Below are 21,087 nucleotides of genomic sequence, written 5' to 3' on the forward strand. Positions count from 1 at the left end.
GCTCGTTTAGAAGACCAGTCACACAAGCAATGAAGAATTAACCCACAACACTTGCACGAAGCATGACCACCAGTACATGACTAAGGATTTCTGCATTATAGATCCCTCAGCCAAATGAACTCAGTCAAAAGTATGGAAAAGATATAATCTGAAATTTTCAAACAGTTGCCTCCCCAGGAAACTCGGGTCTCATAAGTGGATCACCTGCAATGAACATTCAAGGTGGTCAGCTCAGATCAGAAAAGGCTTGGGTAGTGCAGGACACTCAGGATAAACTGCTGCCAAAGTTGAGTCTGACTGTTCCATTTGAAAAGTAAAACTCCTTCATTTGTTTAAATTTTTCTAAAAAAAAACAATAGTTAATTGAATATGCAAGTGACCTGAATAGTGCTTCTCTCCCAACATACCCAGTCCTCTCCACTGAAATGGATGAAGTCATCAAACTAGCATCAGGCTCTGACAGACTCAGTGGAAAGATTTCTCAGCGATACCTCAGAAGCTCAGCCTGATGCTGGGCTCGAAGAAGGATGCAGAATCAGACAGTACAGATTAACAGTGGGAGAAATTCAACATTGCCAACTTTATTGTGGAAAACTCAGGCTAAAGCAGTATACGTGGAAACAGACATGAGAGATACTGAGAAGCGGGCAATCCTGACAACTCATTACGAAATCAAGGTTGGAATGCTATCTTGTTACACCCATTCACTACAACACTGCAAAAGAACAGTGACTGCACTTCACTCATTTATGCCCAGACTTCTGAAGGGCAGATAAGGTTTTATATTTAAAAAAGCCCTCCAGCAATTTAAAATATATTACTGGTGTTTTGTGTTGTCATTTTATTTGAATTGCAGACATTTGCCTTTCCAACTATTCTTATTGACTTTATTAAAGGTCCTACCAATTTGCAAAGATATAAATTCCAATTCTTTCCCCCCTCCTCCCAGCCCCAAAAATTGATTCTACTAATTTAACGTTGTATCTTATGTACATATAATAAGACATCTGATATCAGAATACTAATGAAGACACTTTTCAGTACATTTGGGCCAAAAGGCCAGTTTCTGTTCTGTACAACTATGGTGTAACTGGAACTTTGGGACTTATGATGACTGAAACTTGATGCATAAACAGAAGACTGAAAAAAAAACAGTAGTGAGATCAGATGACCATTTTATTTTGAGACTGGAAAAACTCCCATGTTGTTCAAATTGTGACATATTTATGATGGGGCGTAACACCATGGTTTAACAAGTTTTGGATACAATGCAGTACCTCAGTTATAAAGTTCATCATGGCTAGTTGCTAGTTTCTCTTACTGGGGATTGAAACTAATTTTCTAGAACAGATGCAAGAAAGCTACCACCGGGACAATGCTGATGCAGTCCATAAAAGCAACGAAATTTAACGCCACCATTATCTGCACTTCACTATAACCTCAAAACACACACAAAATGCTGGAGAACTCAGGTCAGGCGGCATCTGTGGAGGGGAAACTCCACAGATCCTGCCTGACCTGCAGAGTTCCTTCAGTATTTTGTGTGCTGCTCTGGATTTTCAGCGTCAGCAGAATCTTGTGTTTACTATAGTCAGATAGCCCAGAGAAAACTTACTTGCTGGCATCGGGTGATGGGTATCTGTAAGATCCCTGTGGACCATAAGGTGCTGGAAACGGTAAACCACAATATGGAGCATACATCTGAAGAGAATAGAAATACAAAGAACAGACAAGGATCAGGAGGGGTTGAATTACTAGATTTTTTAAAATATAAAAGCCCTCAAGCTAAATAAAATGTAGCCATTAACTTGGCAGCACTTCAGAAGAAAATAATTTGTTTTTGTACAGTCTAGTCATGTTTCAGACATTCCAAATTGCATCAGATATAGATCATTTAAAACTGAATTACTGATATGCAAGTAAACAATAGCAATTTTATCCACCAGTTAATTTACTCTTGATGGTATTGATTTACACAGGAATGCGTTAGCAAAATCAGAGCCTTCTGCTCTTTGAAATCCTAACCACACTATAGCTTTCATAAGCTAACTATATCAGAATTGAGCGCAATGGCAAAGCAATGCCATTTCCAGAGCTAGGTTGAAACAGGCATCATCTAGGTGTTATGAAATGAACTTAACATACAATGGCACACACCTGGTCAAAATTTCTTTTACTGTGAATAGCTGAGTAAAAGATTACCTGATTTCCAAAAGGCATAAAGTTAAAGATGACACATTTCTTTAATATTTTAAGATTACATTTTTATTTCCATCTTTTACAGTTTCAAAATAACAAAAAAGGAAAAGGTCCAAAGCAAAAGTTTGGGCACCCTGCATGGTCAGTACTTAGTAACACCCCTTTTGGCAAGTATCACAGCTTGTAAACACTTTCTGTAGCCAGCTAAGAGTCTTTCAATTTTTGTTTGGGGGATTTTCGCCCATTCTTCCTTGCAAAAGGCTTCTAGTTCTGAGAGATACTTGGGCCATCTTGCATGCACTGCTCTTTTGAGGTCTATCCACAGATTTTCGATTATGTTTAGGTCAGGGGACTGAGAGTCATGGCAAAACCTTCAGCTTACACCTCTTGAGGTAGCCCATTGTGGATTTTGAGGTGTTTAGGATCATTATCCTGTTGTAGAAGCCATCCTCTTTTCATCTTCAGTTTTTTTTTTACAGACGGTGTGATGCTTGTCTGTTCCACTGGCTGCTGCAACACAAGCTCAAATATGATCGATCCAGTTGGGAGAGGCGTTTTCATGAAATTCTGCACCCTTTTTTCTCCAAACATACCTTTGCTCCTTGCGGCCAAAAAGTTCTATTTTAACTTCATCAGTCCACAGGACTTGTTTCCAAAATGCATCAGGCTTATTTAGATGTTCCTTTGCAAACTTCTGATGCTGAATTTTGTGGTGAGGACGCAGGAAAGGTTTTCTGATTACTCTTCCACTAAGGTCATATTTGTGCAGGTGTCACTGCACAGTAGAACAGTGCACCACCACTAAAGAGTCTGCTAAATCTTCCTGAAGGTCTTTTGCACTCAAACAGGGATTTTGATTTGCCTTTCTAGCAATCCTACGAGCAGTTCTCTTGGAAAGTTTTCTTGGCCTTCCACCGTTCCTGTTAACTGCTATTTCATAATTACATTACGAACTGAGGAAACAGCTACCTGAAAACGCTTTGCTATCTTCTTATAACCTCCTCCTGCTTTGTAGGTATCATTTATTTTAATTTTCAGAGTGCTGGGCAGCTGCTTAGAGCCGCCTATGGCTGCTGATTGTTGGGACAAGGTTTGAGGAGTCAGGGTATTTATAAAGCTTTGAAATTTGCATCACCTCGCCTTTCTTAACAATGATTGTGAACAAGCCATAGCCCTAACAAGCTAATTAAGGTCTGAGACCTTGGTAAAAGTTATCTGAGAGCTCAAATCTCTTGGGGTGCCCAAACTTTTGTATGGTGCTCCTTTCCTTTTTTTTCCCCACTCTAAAATTGTAGAGAACAAAAATAATACACTAATCTTACACAAAATGTTGAAATGAATGTTTCATCTTTAACTTTTGGAGATCAGTTCATCTTCCACTCACTTAATTAACTATTGACAGGAATAGAAATTTTGACCAAGGGTGTCCAAACATTTGCATACCACTGTATACTGTGTAGCTCAAAGCTGAAGAGTCATCACCTAGGTCTTACAGAACTTGCTTTCATTTTATTTTACTTAAAATGTGACTATCACACATGAAATGGAACATTGGATTTTCAGAACGAAGATGATCTCCAGTTGTACTGGCAGCTTTGTTGACTTTGAGGCTCACACACAGAACAGTCAACAGGTGATAAGAGTCTTAGCAATAGCCAATTACTTATGAATATGGTATTTCAAACATCAAAATCCACTGCACCCATTCTAATCAAAACCAGGAATTGCCCAACTTTTCTTCCTCCCACTCAGTTAATACATTCTTGCTTTACCTGCCTAATATTCTTTTACAGGCTGCTAGCTTGGCCTTGCAACTAATAAAAGACAAGTTCGGTTCCAAGGCTTCAACAGGAAGGCTAATGTTAGAACTTAATGCAACAGCTGCCCCTTTATGGATTTCCTGGCAACTCTGGCCGAGTAACCCTGCCAGTAACATCTGATTTTGTACTGGAAATGTTCCAGAACTGACCAACACTTTAAAATCACTGAAGATGTTAAACAGCTCAGGGTAACAGAACATAATAGAGCACAGGAGAGTACAGCAAAAGAACAGGCCTTTCAACCCACAATGTTGTTCCAAACCAATTAAATAACTACATAGCTAACTAAACTAATTTCTTTTACCTACACATTTTTCACATCCTTTCATTTTCCTCATATTCATTTTGCTATCTAAACATCTCTTAAGAGTAACTTTTCTGCCTCTACCACCAAATAGCACAATCCAGGTACCACCACTCAGCTTAAAAAAAAACACTTGCCCCTCACACCTCCTTTGAAATTACCCCATCTCAATCTTATAAACCAAATATCAGATCTCCCCTGAAAGATCTTTATCAAAAGAGCTCAATCAAGTTTTAAGACTTGCTCCATACAAAGCCATGGTCTTCCAAATGGTCAAATCTTACCCCCAAGAATCCTCTCCGGTAATTTCCCCACAACTGACATGAGACTTACTGGTCTCAAGTTTCCAGGATTATCCCTGGTTCCCTTCCTAAATAATTGAAGAACATTAGCTACTCACCATATCTCCGGGACTTCACCGATGGCTAGAGGACACAAGATAACGGTCAATCTCTTCTCTTGCCTTCCTATCTCAATAACCTGAGATAGATCCCATCAGGTCCTGGGGACTTATCCACATCAATGTTCTTAGTGAACCAACACTACCTGCTCACCTCAAAATGCCCAAACTATCATAGATTCAGGACTGATCTCCCTATCCTCCACATCTTTCTCCTTGGTAAATATTGATGAAGTACTCATTTAGGACCTCAACCACATCCTCCACATTTAAGCAAATGTTCCCCCCCCCCCCACTTTATCATTGAGCAGTCCTATCTCCCCCCCCCCCCCCCCCCCCAGTTTTCCAGTTGTTTATGATGTATATAAAGACTTGGGATGCTCTTTAATCCTACTTGCCAAGGACTTTACATGGCCCCTCTTGGCTTTCCCAATTCCCTTATGTTCTTTTCAGGCTTGTTTATAATCTTCAAAGGCTCCATTTGACTCTAAGCTTTACATAGTTTTCTTCTCGACTAAATTCACTACCTCTCCCAACAATCAAGGTTCCCTTACCTTGCCATCCTTGTCCTTCTTTCTAACTGGAATATAACTGTCCTGTACTCTGTGCAGTTGGAGGGTGTTAAAACCTTCCACATGTCAGATGTGGATTTACCCAGAAATAGCTGTTCCCAATTAACTCTCCCTTGTTCCTGCCTAATGCTCTTGTAATTTGCCTTGCTCCACTTTCATACTCTCAAGGTCCACATATACCCTTATCTATAGCCATCTTAATGTTATGGAGTTGAGAGGCAATTTTTTCATTCAGCACCTTTATCATTAAATATGAAAAGCTTCAGGCAGTTAAATAATGATGCTGCTTATCAAGGAAGTTTAACCACTGGGCACACCACAGTAGGAAATATCAGACACTCTTCACGTTCAAACCAAAAAATGGATGCCCTTGTTCAGCAGGGCATCCATGAAGATCTGCAACCAGTCAGTAAACCCAAAAGAATAACACTCATGTTTCTTTTACAACACAAAATCTTTGAAAATTGGACAAATCCTTGTAAAACAACAGATTCTTCAATTTCTACAATTGTTCTTATAATAACCAGTGTGATTTTCCCCATTTCATCTCCATCTTTCAAGGCTTTTGTGGAATACTTCACAAAGCCAAATACCCATCAGCCCTTCATTCAAACCAACTTTCTTCACATTTAACTGGAGAAAGTATTAGCAAGACAATGACCTGACTTCAGTGCTCCTTTCAGGTGTCACTGGATGGCAGTATGGATTCTTCCATCCTTGTTTTACTCTTGTGATACCAAGAGCACTGCAGTCAGGTTAGTCGTCAAGATGCTAACTGCACACCCAGTGAAAGAGCTAGAGATCAGCCTATTTGTCAAACCATACACTCTATCCACCAAGGTCACCTGGGTTTAACAAATTTGCCCGTGGAACATTTAATAGACAATGCATTTCATGAGTTAATGTATCATCAAATATTAAGTGTTATTAAATCAACCAGATAATCTGCATTAACAGTAATCAGGACGTTTCCTCCAAGATCTTGATTACTTACAAAAGCTGGCATCATCCCCCTGTATGGTGGAGGGTATGGCTGGGGAACTGCCTGCTGTGGCACACCGCTCCCTGATCTAGGTGGTTGTTCGGCCATCCTCAGGGGCACCTTCTGGTCGGCTGAGGATGCTATACAGCTTACTGCTTCTTCTGGGCTTAGCTCTTTGGTTTCCCCCTCGATCAAAGAGACACCCGGAGCACCCAAGTTCCGCCCACCACCCTCCCTCCAGCTGGTCACATCTAAGAGGGAGTAGAAAAGTGAAAATGTTAAAACAACTTACAGAATTTAAGCGTAACAGATTGCTTCAAGTGCAAGTCCATATACCAAACTGCATGGTACCTGCAGCAGTACCTGTAATTCTAGTCTTACTTGTCTGGAGATTCAGACTATTTACAAGTCCAGATGAAGAGTCCCTGCCTGAAACATTGACCGTTCATTCGTTTTCATAGATGCTGCCTGACCTGCTGCATTCCTCCAGCATTTTTAATGTATTACTTTATCAGTTTATTGTGCTTTATATCTGTTAACAAATCTGGGGCCTAAGCCCTTTATAGTCTTAAAATACCAAAAGTCTAAAGAATTTTTGCTATTTTGATTCTGAAGCTATTAATACCTCCAAAAGCTTTTGAATGGGTTCTGAATTTCCACCATATTTATGCGAAGCTCTTCCCCCAAAAAGGACCAGTGAGCTCTAACGTATAGACTTTAGGTCAAAACCCAACCGTATTTGTCTTTGCACTGAACTGCTTGCCAAGACTTCTCTTCAAGCATCATGTGACTAAATGCTACCTGAAAGATTCCTGGTGCTTTTGGTTGCCATCCCAAATATCACAACTTGTGCAGCTCAACAACAAAAAAAATGTTATAACAGTTCCACGTCCTGATCACGGCCATCAATTCCAAGTAACCTCTAAAGACAAGCAACTGGATTTAGGTTTTCCTGCCACTATTACACAAAATCTTGAACAAAATATCAAAAACAAATTCACAGAATTCAGTGACTTACTTTGAGGGCGGAGGCTTGGTCCGGGCCCATACGACTGATCTGCAATGTCCCTTTCTCTGCCAACTTTGTCCTGATCTCCAGCCGCTTGCAGGGTTGGAAATTCCTCGCGAGAGAATGGCGACTGTTGGTTTGATCCCTTTCCACCTGAGCACAAATGTCATTTTCTATTTAAAAAAACATTCTAGTGGAGCCTAAACAGAGTCCCACTTCGAGCAGACACACTTTCACAGCCCTACTCAAACTGGAAGCACTCAAAGCAGCATTTCCAGAAAAAGTATTATGACACAAATAATTATTCAACTGTCGTTTGCTCAGTGATCTACACATTGTGATGGAAACATCAATTATTTCCATTTCTTTAACTTCATAACTCACTTCATAAAGCAGTTGGATAATTAAAACCCTCATCGAACCATTGCACTTTGTATTTAAAAGATGCAATGTATATTCTATCTATATACTACTAAAACTCTCATGCTCTGTCTGTGATCTCCAATGAGCACAAACGGTGCATAACAGTGGCACTTTTTTTGGCTACATCGAATTAAAATGCGCTTACAGAATGCAGGCAAGGTTCAGGGTTACACATTCGTATAAAATTGCTCATTCGCAACAATCAACAGGCTCCCTTTTAACCCGAGAGCCGATCCACCATCATGGAAATCGGGACCCGACAGCCCGATGCATGCACACGGCCACCTTCAGCAGCGACACCTACCAGAGCAAAAGGACAGGGCAGCTCTATTTCGAGGGGTCACATTCTGCTAATCACCATCAGCATGTGCAGGATTGGGACAGATCAAACTGCCACCGATCAATAAAAGGTAATTAAGTCTTATTGTAATGACGTACTTTGAGACGCCCATAAAACCCTTTGCCACAATTAAAGGACAGCAGTGACTATATCACGTCCATTTAGGAGAGCGCCAACTACATCATCAAGAATAATTAGCATCCTTTGGTGTTACTGCTTCGTATCCTCTATTCAGCATCAGGGTAAAAAAAAATAGTCAACCTAATTATGCTGCATGGAAAGGGAAGGGGGACATTATGGTCAAGAGATGATGCTAAATGTCATCGGGAAGCGGCAAGGAGAAGGAGAGGACAAGAATCAGATGAGGCCAGGGCCGCATGACTCCAGGATTAAAGAATCAGGACAAAAAAAAAGATGAGAGAAAAGAGACAAAGGAGCTGAGAAATGCACGTCTCCAGGATCAAAGACAAAGAACAAACAGCAGAAGAGATGAAGAGACAGGGGATGAGAGGGCTGCACGACTCCAGAATGACGACCAGAGGCACAAGGGTGGCAAATAAACCAGAAATAATGCCATCAAAATTGTCCTTCGTTAAACAAATATTTGCTTTGCTACGTGTCGTTCTTCTTTAATAAACTAAGGTTTTCTACTTCAGTTTCCAAAGCAAAGCCATACCGATAGCATTCAGGAAAATTTAATGTTCATTCTGGTCACATCAGACTGCACTACCCTTCTCTCAAAGGGTGCCCCAACGGGTCATCCTGTTGTCTAGTACCAGATATATTGTTTATCACTTTTGTTATTTTCTTACAAAGGGCAAAAGTGATGCTCGAATGTTTCAGGGAACATTACTCAGGACAGCTGGAGAATTCCCTATCCTTCAAGCAGAATAGGGAAACCTCTAACCTAAAGTGGAAAGCCTAAAATCAGCATCTCAAACAATGCAGCGCAGCTCTCTCAGTGGAATGCCAACTAGATTATAATTGCAACTAATCCTGTCAGTGTAATGCATAAAGCCTTCTGTAGGAAAGGGGAGAAAATGAGTGGACACAAGTCTGCAAACATCAGCTCTAAATTCCAACTAACTGGCAGCTGAGACAAACAAAAAAGTTCAAACTCTCAGCAGAAGATTAAGTCCTGGATTGGTACCCGTGTTTCTTTTGACTGAATTAAATAATCAGATTAACTTAAGTTTATTATGGAGACACAAATCTCAATGTGGGATGAGGTCTAAACATCAGGTCAGATTTTTGTTAAACAAAGATCAAGCCTTCAATATTATACATCTTTGTGAGAAATCCCAATTGATCTAGACTGAGTTGAATGTGGCAAGTTTTTTTTTAAATATTAAAAACAGTATCCACCTGCACACCAGGCAACATAGCCACTATAGTAAAAACCAGCCAATCATGTAGCAATATTATGACATCATAATATTGGTAAGCAGATAACTTCAGAGTGACTATTTCTAGTTTGTGAAATATTGAGGTGCATAGATTGAGCTAAACAATATTTCTACTTTAAAATTTGCTTAGATCATTGGCCCTGCCTCTTACATATCACGAAGATCTGTACTCATCTTCCTACCTTGTTTAAAATTAGCCAAGAAAATTGCATGAGTGCATAATAGAACCATTTGGCTTATGCACTGATATCAGAGCTTTGGCCTTCAATTTTGTCATCCAAAATTGGGAATGACAACATATTCCTCTCTTTTCATGCCAAGTATAGGCAACAAATGCCCTCGCACCTTTAAAAAGGACATTTACTCCACTGGTACAAATTCAGAAAGTTTTAATTTGGAAATTGGGATGTAGGCATTCCTGGGAATGTCCATCTGAACTGCCCTGGTGGTAACAACTGCTTATCTGAACTGCCAGTCTTGGAGATGGGAATTCCAGTGTTGATAAATAAGGAGTTCAATGTGGGGAAGGAAAATGTTCGATGTTTTCTTGCAAGGTTGGTGTGCAACTTTGTAAAAAGTTACAAACTGTTGGGGGTTACCATACACTCTTCATTCTCCTGTGATGGGTTTAGACATTGGAGTATCTGAATCAAGTAACTATAGTGAAGGTTGCAGATGGTACATTTGTCAACAACAGGGCATCAGTACTGGAAAAAGTAAATAGTTATATGGTGAATGGCTACACTGTCTTGGATGATAGCTAACTTTTGAACATTGTTGCAGCAGCACTTCTCCAAACAGTGTGGAGTATTCCCTCATGGTGGTATCTAGAGAAGCTGATAAGGTCTTGGGAAGAAAGGCACATGGCCCACCATCCCAGCTCTATCCTCCTGTAACCACAGTATTTAGCAGGTGTTAACTGCAGCTCTCAAGACAGCAATGGTGAGAGTACGATTTTGATTATAACAATATTATCGAATTAAATGTTAAACTCTGATGACAGCCTTGCAGAGTACAATCTTTAAAGCTCATTAGAAAAAAAATACTGAACACACCAAAAAATACAAAAGGCAAACGGAAGTAAACGCCACCATGTAGTTATGAAGTGCTTAGCTTATAACCAGTAAGACTCACCATCGCCTTGTGCACCATGTGTAACGCTCGCCTGTGCCCAGGATTTTGTTCCGCTTTGTGCTGAAGGGGTGGTCTATAATCAGCAAGGGAAAAGATAGTGTTATTTACTTCACTGCTCACCCCTGACTTATCTATAATACATTTTCTCAAACTTCACAGGTACTTTCAGTAACTCCAAGCTGACATTGTGGCTTGAGGCTCAAAAGTTGCAGCAACAGCTGCACAGGTTAAGTAGCAACAGTTGGAAAGTGTTGAAGAGGGGGATATAGATAATCAGGAATTCTTACATTCTGAGAAACTTGTATGACAGAAGTATCTTTAACTTTCATGTCTGCTCAAAGATCAGCTATCCAATTAGTACTTGTCCTTTGGTGGTATGATCTTCTCCTCCTCCCTTTTCTCAGTACCTTTCCAATACAACTTACTATGTAAACAGTTCTTCCTCTCCCAATAATTCTGTTATTCAACATCTGATCTCTACTTACTGAAGAAACCCCCTTTTCAGATCTCATTTTACTTTTATCTTGAGTTTAAAAACACTAGGTTTATATGAGCTCTCAGATCAATCACATTTGCTCACTTATATTCCTAGGATCAATAAAGACCAAAAGACATTGGATCAAATGGCCTAATTCTGCTTCTTTGAGTCTACTCTGCCATGCCATCAAGGCTGATTTATTCTCTCTCTCTCACACACACACACACAACACAATTGTCCCACCTTCTCCCTGTAACCTTTGATGCTCCTACTTAATCAAGAACCTTTAAATATATCCAACGACCTGGCTCCCACAGGCATCTGTGGCAATGAGTTCCACAGATTCACTACCCTTTGGATGAAGAATTTCCTCATTGGTTCTAAAGAGACATCCTTCTATTCTGAGGCTAAGCCCTCTAGTCCTAGACTCTTCCACGACTGGAAATATCCTTTCAGTTCCACTCTATCTAGTCCTTTCAATATTTGGTAGGTTTCAATGAGATTCCCCACCCCCTCCACCCAATTCTTCTGAACTCCAGCGGTATAGGCCCAGACTTCAAACTTTCTGCATTATCACTCAAAGAGTTGAACTGCACATGCATGTAACGAGAGCATCTTGGACCTCCAGGTGGTCCACAGTAGGGGTGAATGATAAGTTCATGGCCTAAGCTAGAAGGAGATGAGTTATACAGCTCTTGTTACATCCATGTGCAGTTCAACTGAGTGAAAATGCAGGAAGTTTGAAGTTAATAACTCATCTCTTTCTACATTAGGCCACAAACTTATCAATCACCCCTGTTGTGGACCACCTTCTGGAGGTCCAAGACGCCGACTTCTACAAAGAAGGGATCCGTATGCTCCACGACCGCTGGACTAAGTGTGTAAATGCAGGAAAAATAAATGTGCTAAGTTTTCTAAAATTGACTCCTTCTACCTTAGGCCACGAACTTTTCAATCACCCCACGTACTCTAAATGTGGTCTGACCAATGCCTTATAAAAACCCAGCATTACATCCTTGCTACTTGCTCTCACAGGCCTTTCAACTCTATCTGGCCCTCATAACTGGGGTGGGGTGGGGTGGGGTGGGGTGAAATTTCTAGTGCCAATTAACTTACCACTTTGGGGGGTGGGGGGGGGCGAGGAGAAGGATGTGTGTTGAAACTGGTACAGCAAGGGGAAATCCATTTGGTCACAGGGAAAACACACAAATTCCACACAGGTAGGACCCAAGGTCAGGATGGAACTTGGGTAACTGCAGCTATGTGCTAATAGAATAACGTGTTGCACTACACTGCTTGATGAAAATTTTCAACATCTATTAATTCTCCAAATACAAAGATCTTACATTTCCCTAAGCGACTGGGGTCTTTTATTTCATTCTGTGACTCACAGAAAAATAGCAGTAAACCTGGCCCTCAGCAATGTCCTGCAATCTAACATAACAATGGCCAACCTGCCCTTGGCTTCAATTCTTCTTGACAGTGCACCAACACACTCTTCATCTTTCAAACCTTACCCACTTCAAGTACCTCCAATAATCTAGCCTCCACACCCCCCCAATTGAAAATTCCAAAGATTCACCAACCTCCTCCAAAAAGCAATTCCTATGCACCTTAGCTTTAAAAGGATGAAAAGGGTGAAGACAATATCCTAGGAAGAGAGAGAATGCAATATTTTATAAAACACACCCACACATGTACGTGCTGGAGGAGCTCAGCAGGTAAAGTAGCATCTGTGGATGGGAATAAACAGTAGATGTTTTGGGCTGAGACCCTTCATCAGGAAGGGGGAAGTAGTCAGAATCAGACTTCAATCAGAATCATAATCAGTCAGATTCTAACTTCTTCCTCCTTTTGGTTCCTGGCCCAAAACATCAACTGTTTATTCATTTCAATAGATGCTGTCTGATCTGCTGAGCTCGTCCAGCACATTGTGTGTGTATTGTTCTAGATTTTCAGCATCTGCAGTACCTCTTGTGGCAACGTATAATAATTCTACATCTGAAACATCTCAACAGGACAGATCTACTGCTGTTTCTTTGGTATGGAATCACTGATATTATCAGGACAGATTAAAAAGCTTACCCACCCTACCACCACATCTCAAGCACTACCCAATGATGCAACATTTCTCCGGTACCAAACATCAGACTAGAAATTGGATTTGTCGCATTTCTATTGAAACATACAATGCAATATTTTGCGTCCACAACCACAGTCCGAGATGTGCCCCAGGCAGCTCATAATTTACTAACCCTAACCACATCTCTGGAACGCGAGAGGAAACCCAAGGGAGTACGTACCATCTCCTTACAGACAGTGTTGGGAACTGACTGATATTACAGCTGGCACTGTAAAGTTTTACACTTACCACTACTTGCACTGCCACTCCTTGTCCTAGTGCTGATGTGTGTGTATAACATACACATATATTATATCTCTCAAGTTAATTGGTTTAAAAAGAAAAGAAACATTAAGCAGAGTACACAAACTGCTGGAGAAACTCAGCAAAATGAAATACAGGTGAACGTCAGCTCCAAACAGACTGAATTTCCTTACTAGTCATGCCAAATCATACCTCCTGTGGAGTTGCTACCACTGCTGTTGCTGCTGCTGGACGTTTCGACTGATTGGAGCCAGACGTCTGTGAAGCCGGCGGCAGCTGCGATTCCGGCTGCTGAGATGTCGATGCATCGGTACTGAAAACAGCAAAAGGGAGAGACAAGGCTGAAATGCAGAGTACAGATGTTACTGAAGACAAATCCCACTGAATATTTGAAAAAGGTTTTTAAAAAAAGATAATGGAAGGGGTGAGGAAAGAAGACACGGTTTTTAAAAATTGTGACAGTGAAGACCCATGTTACCAAGTTTAATGCAAAACGAGGGGAAAAAAGGACAAGCTCATTTGCAACAAGGTCATGGTAATCTCAGAAATATAAAAGCCTTAAAGAGAATTGAAGGAGGGAGCCCCTCCTGAACAAATTCAATCTGCAGTTATTCATTCTCAACATTGAGTAGGCAGGGAGGAGGAAGCAGGTGTTGGACACCAAATTTAGAGCAGCAGTTAAACTGAAGTGTGACCAACCTTCGCATCACCATTTAAAGACACAACCAATAAAGCAATTTTGATGGAAAAACAAATAAATTTCATGTTTTATTCTACTATTTTGTCATTATTCATTGTATCAACAGAAATAATTGAAACATGCAAAACAAGCCAGAAATTAAGCCTCTGAATTGATAAGGCTGAACTACTGGGCACACAACTGCAGTTTTATTTCTGGCTCATAACAGCAATTCAACCTACGAGCAAGGGCAGCTTTGCAGACCGTGTGGGCAAAATAAACTGCGCTGCTCAGCTAGTAATGACTAATCACTTAAATCAAATGGTGTGCACTACCATTCATGTACTCTTGCCATTATCTACTTTTTTTTTTGTTTTGCTTAAAAATGAGTGCACAAGATCCAAGGGAAATAGAATATAAAAACAGGGAGCTAATGCTAAGGCTTTATACGCAAGGGTCAGGCTACACTTGGAGTATTGTCAACAGATTTGGGCCCCTTATCTCTGACTGGATATATTGTAATTGGATAGAGTCCAGAAGAGGTTCACAAGGTTAATTCCAGGAATGAAAGGGTTAACAAATGAGGAGCATTTGGCAGCTTTGGGCCTGTACTCACTGGAATTTAGAAGAATTTTTTTGGGGGGGGGGGGAGGAGAGAGGAGAGATCTCATTGAAACGTACTGAATGTTGAAAGGACTAGATAAGGTGGATGTGAAGAGGATGCTCCCTCTGATGGGGGCATCTAGAACTAGAGCACACAGTCCCAAAATTGAGGAGAGACCTTTTAGAACAGAAGTGTTTTAGCCAGAGTGGTATGCTCTCCATAGACTGCAGTGCAAAACAAATCCACGGGTATATTCAAAGCAGAAGTTGATAGACTCCTGATTGGTCAGGGTATCAAGGAATATGGTGAGAATGCAGGTGGATAGGGATCTGGATCAGCCATGATGAAACTGAGCAGACTCCATAGGCTGAATGGCCTAATTCTGCTCCTATGTCTATGGTCTAATATTGTTATTGGACTTCAGACTACTTAACTCTACTGTAATCAAAACTTGCAACAAATTTTCTCACCTTCTACCAGAAAAAAAACAGGGTAAACATAGAACTTAATGAAATGAAATTAAAGCATGTAATACTCAATACCAACCATTGGAATTCCATATCTGCTATAAACAGAGAGACTGGAATGATGTTTTTAAAAAATATAATACATTTCCATCATTCTATGCACAGGTAGGCCACACACAAAAGCCAGATGTTTTGCGCAGTGCAAGATCCCACAATAAAGCTTCAAGTTCAGGAGAGCTTGCATAAAAAAAACCCCGAACAAAGTTAGTCCTGACGAAGGGTCTCGGCCTGAAACGTCGACTGCACCTCTTCCTACAGATGCTGCCTGGCCTGCTGCGTTCACCAGCAACTTTGATGTGTGTTGACCGAACAAAGATGTTTTTTTTTTGAATGAAGACAATGTTCTATTAATTGGGAAGCACATTTGATGTACAAGGGTTTGAAGTTCACCTTTTCTTCAAATAGCAACCAACATTTTTCACCCAGCAAACTGAGGATAATAAAAAACTGATTTTTAAAGAAGAAATGGAACATGGCAACGGCTACTTCAGCACTTAGTCTTGAATTACAAAATACAATTCCAGAAGAGTGGAAATGAACCTGAATTTTTATCTGCTGGATCATGATGACTGACTAACTTCCGCCAAGAAAGCTACAGCTGCACTTGTGATCCCTAAAATTCCCCCTGCCCCCTTATCCCGAGACCGAGTTCCAAGTCATCCAGTAAGGGCTTCAGCACAAGGAAGTGGTTGAAACAGACAAAAGACCTGAAGCTCTACATGATCTTTCGTGTCCTTTTAGACAGTTCAAAAGGTCCTTACAGCCAAAGAATTCACTGAATTGTAGAAAACAATTAAACTTGCCATACAGAGATATGGAAATATCCACAAATGTCTATTGATACTATTTAAAAGTATTGATTTGGTGGCCTCCATCTGTATCAGACTTCAGCTTAATCATTCAAAGAAAACACCACCTGTTCTAGGAGGGAGGGAGCAAGGACTCCCTCCCTCCTAGAACAATAGACTATCAAATAGCAGTTCTTTATGCTAAAGTTTTGACAGTACATGTAACAAGATGCATGGAAAAACTTGTTTTGCATGCCAACCAGATTATACCATACACAATTACATGGAAGTATGAAAAAAAGCCGATATAGTCTGTATTTTATAGAGAGAGTTCAGTGCATGTAGACAAGTAGATTAGATCAATAGATCATCCTCTGATTACGAGGTCCATTCAAGAGTTTGATGGCAGTGGATGGAAGTGGTCCGAGTCTGACGACTCATTCTCTCAGATTTATGAATGTCCTACCGAAAAGCAGAGACAAAACGGCAGTGACTGGACTGGGATGGGTCCTTGATTATGTCAATGGCCTTCCAAAAGCAGCCAGAAATGCAGACAGAACCAATGAAGTTGGTTTGACCAATAGATCCTTCACATACACGAGTAAAAATCTCTGTTGTGTCTGTTTAAATGTGCAACATGAAAATTCTAGTAATTTGTAATAAACAGCATGTACAACAGAACTGTCAATATAACAGAAATACAATTGTATCAGCTTGAATTATTCAGTCTGAGATGGCCTGGAAGAAGCTGTCCCCGAGCCTGTTGGTCCTGGCTTTTATGCTGTGGTACTGCTTCCCGGGTGGTAGCAGCTGAAACAATTAAGGGTGGGGTGACTCGGGTCCCCAATGATCCTCTGGGCCCTTCTTATGTATCCATTGCTGTAAAGGCAGACTGGGACACCTATGCTCTGTCCGCCAGAGAAAGCAGGATCTCCCAGTGGCCACACATTTTAATTCCACGTCCCATTCCCATTCTGATATGTCTATCCACGGCCTCCTCTACTGTAAAGATGAAGCCACACTCAGGTTGGAGGAACAACACCTTATATTCCGTCTGGGTAGCCTCCAACCTGATGGCATGAACATTGACTTCTCTAACTTCTGCTAATGCCCCACCTCCCCCTCGTACCCCATCCGTTATTTATATAAACACATTCTTTTTCTCTCTCTCCTTTTTCTCCCTCTGTCCCTCTCACTAAACCCCTTGCCCACCCTTTGGGTTTTTTCCCCCCTCCCCCTTTTCTTTCTCCCCAGGCTTCCTGTCCCATGATCCTCTCATATCCCTTTTGCCAATCAACTGTCCAGCTCTTGGCTCCATCCCTCCTCCTCCTGTCCTCTCCTATCATTTTGGATCTCCCCCTCCCAAATCTCTTACTAGCTCTTCTTTCAGTTAGTCCTGATGAAGGGTCTCGGCCCGAAACGTCGACTGTACCTCTTCCTAGAGATGCTGCCTGGCCTGCTGCGTTCATCGGCAACTTTGATGTGTGTTGCTTGAATTTCCAGTATCTGCAGATTTCCTTGTGCTTGCATTTTTATATACAGACCACGTGAGATCCTTGGTGATGTGTATGCCAAGGGACTTAAAGCTGTTCACCCTCTCAACTCCGGATCCGTTGATGTCAATAGGGGTTAGCCTGTCTCCATTCCTCCTGTAGTCCGAACCAGCTCCTTTGTTTTTGTGACATTGAGGGAGAGGTTGTTTTCTTGACACCACTGTGTCAGGGTGTTGACTTCTTCTCTGTAGGCTGCTTCGTTATTATTTGAGACTTGGCCAATCAATGTAGTATCATAAGCAAATTTAATTAACAGATTGGAGCTGTGGGTGGTGACACAAGATCTGAAGCACGATTTGAACCTGTCAGAACCCCACAATCTCTGATCCCCCTTTCAGTCAGGCAGAAGATAAAAATTTCAAGGTATGTATCACTAGGTTCAAGGATAGCTTCTATAAAGCTGTTATATGAGTGTTGAATTGGTCAACACTTCATTATGTGCCCATCACTCTCTCCTTCAATTTAAGGTGGTCCATAGGGCCCATATGACTAAGGATAAGTTGTCTCGTTTTTATTTAGATATATCTCCATATTGTGATAAATGTAATAATGGGGAAGCTTCACTCATTCATATGTTTTGGACATGTCTGAGTTTTGGAAAATATTGGAAACAAGTATTTCAAACCTTATCAAAACTTTTTAAAGTAAATTTCAAGCTTAATCCTTTGACTGCTTTATTTGGTATTGCTGGAGGAAAGGATATTATTTTGGAGCCATCTGATTTGCACATTTTGGCTTTTATGTCTCTTATAGCCAGAGGGACGCTTTTGCTTAAATGGAAAGTTGTAGCCCCTCCTATTCACGTCCAATGGTTTCGTGATGTGATGTCATGTTTAAATTTAGAGAAGATTCAATGTTCAATCTTTGAATCTAATCAAGACTTTCAAAAACATTGTGGGGACCTTTTCTGAATTATTTTCAAAACCTTTGATTTGCTGCTGAAGCACAGATGATGACTAAATCTTTTTTCTACTAATCAGCTTCGGTCTTGGTAGTGGGTTAGATTTTTTTTATACAATAAAATTATTTTTCAATGTTACAAACTAATTGACTTGTACGAATATAGGGTAAGGAGTCTTTATATGCGATTTACTTTAATGTATTGACATATTTTTCTTCCTGTACTCTGTATTTTTATATATATAAATTAATAAAAATATTCGGAAGGGAATGAATTCCTTGTACCACAAAGGTGAACACATGATCTCACCATCTACCTGTCAGGACCCCTGCACTGTACACCACATTCCATCTTGTTATTGATGTTGTCTTTGTATTACCCTGATGTACTTACACTTCAAAATGATCCGTATAGATTGCATGCAAAACAATTTTGTATATGTGACAATAAACAAGCGCAAAGCCTCTGGGCCCAAGCCAAGAATGAAGATTTAAAAGTTTTGCAACAAGCAAAGGTGAAAGTGCTTAGCTTGCTATTTTAATAAAAGCAGTCAAACTAGATAAATAACTTTGTTAAAAGTAGCAAAGAAGGGAACACAAAAACCAAAGGATTACAAAAGCAAAGAAGAATTTGCAAGTAGCAAGTGATTTCTGATAGATGTGAAGGCCATGTGATCCAGCTTAGCTCATCCATCCAGAATGATGGAATATTTTCCCTACTGCAGCAGGGCTTCTCCCAGGGCCTCCACCTTATCCAGGAGCTCCATATTGTGAAGTTGATGAAGAAATTGAATACGTCCTCAGTGTGCCATTTACAGATCTAAACTCGATTTGCCATCAATCTGGATTTTATCAAGGAGTTTAAGACAAAACTAGAATTAACGAGAAACACAAGCTGGATCAGACTATAAGGAATTCCTGGAAGCAGAGCACAAAGACCGAATCCAACTCAAATATCCTGATGTATTATGTAAATAATTGGCTTGACTTTTAATTTGTATATATTGATAATACAAATCAGAGGCACTTGTGACAACAGACTCACTTGAAAACATTGGTTTTGCAAAGTGTGAAAATAACTCAGATGTGACAGAAGCAGAAGGTGAACAAGGTTAAAGAAAAGACAGCATCTTATGAGTGAGCAGCATGATCAGAGGTAGTTTATTCAGGCCTATTGTTTTTTCATTCTTTGGACTTCTCAAATTTCAGTGAGGTGAAGCAATAATCTTCAATGTAAGCAATAAAAATAGCATGCAATAGATTGAACTAAATGATCTTACAACCAATAGAACAGACTGAAGCTTTGTAACCCTATCCCAATTGTGATTTGTGGTGATCAGTTAGATTTTTAACAAGAGGAACAGGTTCCATTAATTTGCTCTTTTTCAAAATAGAGGAAGCCAGAACAAAGACTGAAGAAATGGCAAAAACACTCAAAACATGCACTGAAATTATGACACTTTCTTGCAAGATCTGCTTAGTCTCAGGCATTCTGATGCACTTCCTATGACATCAGAAAACAACTGGAAGCATTGGATCCAATAAAGGATATGGAACCAGATGACATCCTAGCTTCAATACCGAAGACCTGCTCTCTACAACCAGCAGCATCGCTAGCCAGGCCTTTCTATTAGTTATAGTACTGGCACCTACCCAACAATTTGGAAAGTTGCCCAGGTAAACCCATTCACAAAATCCCAGTATATGTGCTTACCTCTTTTGGTCTTGTGATTCTTGCTTGCTTGCCCATCCTGTTCCGTCTTTTGGTACTAAAGAAATATTAGGATCATTGCCTTTATTTTCTGCTTTTAAGCTTGGCAGGTTTGCAGGGGGTGGCATGCGCCGAGCTGCGGCAACTTTACCGAGACTCTGCAATCCATGACGTGCAGTGACTGTCATAAAAACAAAAACTCATGAGCAATCAAGTTAGCTGACTTGCTAAGAAAATACTGTAGTGGAAATAAAGTGGAAAGACATCCTAGAACTACTTCATCTGGGAGATTCAGAGCTGTACAAAAACCAACTTATGTTATATAATACAACAAGCTTGAATCAGCCATATAGGACCCTCAGGTTATGGGTTAATAATGGACACAATCAAACAAAGGGAGTCTAAGCAATGGTGAAATTTATTGATTGACATTAAATACAACCCACAATCCCTCAAAAATCCAGTACACAGCTATACTGCCTTGAGTACAAAGTCAGAGTGACAGTGACCCAGTTTTGATCCTGCTAACCCCAGCTCCAACAGGACTAGCAACTCAGTTGCTCAGTGCTTGAATAGGCATGTTAAAAACAAAGCACTTCTAGGATTTTCATATTGCATCCAAATCACATCTCCTATATGTTTTGTAACAAGGTTGTTTAATGCCACACTAGTGAAATTCTTAAAATCATTCCAAGGGCAACTCATTCCAAAGCACTTTACTAGAAGGGAAATTGTGTACCCATCTATACTGAATTGACAGGTTCTGAAAGTGCCAACGGAAGACAACTACATAACACATTAACAGATGAAATTTTTAAACTACGAGGAAACTGCTGCAGAGCCAAAATACAACCACAAAATGATCACATTAT

The 21,087-nt window shown here is 40.4% G+C and overlaps 1 protein-coding gene across 3 annotated transcripts in view; it reads right to left on the reverse strand.

Annotated features, from left to right (window-relative positions):
• The window catches only part of LOC140198198 (protein PRRC2A-like), a 141,108-nt gene that overhangs the window by 92,118 nt on the left and 27,903 nt on the right, over positions 1–21,087 (reverse strand). For all 3 annotated transcript variants that reach the window (XM_072259227.1, XM_072259226.1, XM_072259225.1), the window contains exons 3-8: positions 20,219–20,396; positions 13,646–13,766; positions 10,590–10,662; positions 7,296–7,439; positions 6,290–6,528; positions 1,616–1,701 (exon numbers count right to left, since the gene is read on the reverse strand). In XM_072259227.1, the coding sequence (XP_072115328.1) occupies positions 1,616–1,701; positions 6,290–6,528; positions 7,296–7,439; positions 10,590–10,662; positions 13,646–13,766; positions 20,219–20,396 (841 nt within the window). The remainder of the gene's footprint in view (positions 1–1,615; positions 1,702–6,289; positions 6,529–7,295; positions 7,440–10,589; positions 10,663–13,645; positions 13,767–20,218; positions 20,397–21,087) is intronic.

The sequence above is a fragment of the Mobula birostris genome, chromosome 5 (assembly GCF_030028105.1).
Source record: "Mobula birostris isolate sMobBir1 chromosome 5, sMobBir1.hap1, whole genome shotgun sequence".
NCBI classification, from domain to species: domain Eukaryota; kingdom Metazoa; phylum Chordata; class Chondrichthyes; order Myliobatiformes; family Myliobatidae; genus Mobula; species Mobula birostris.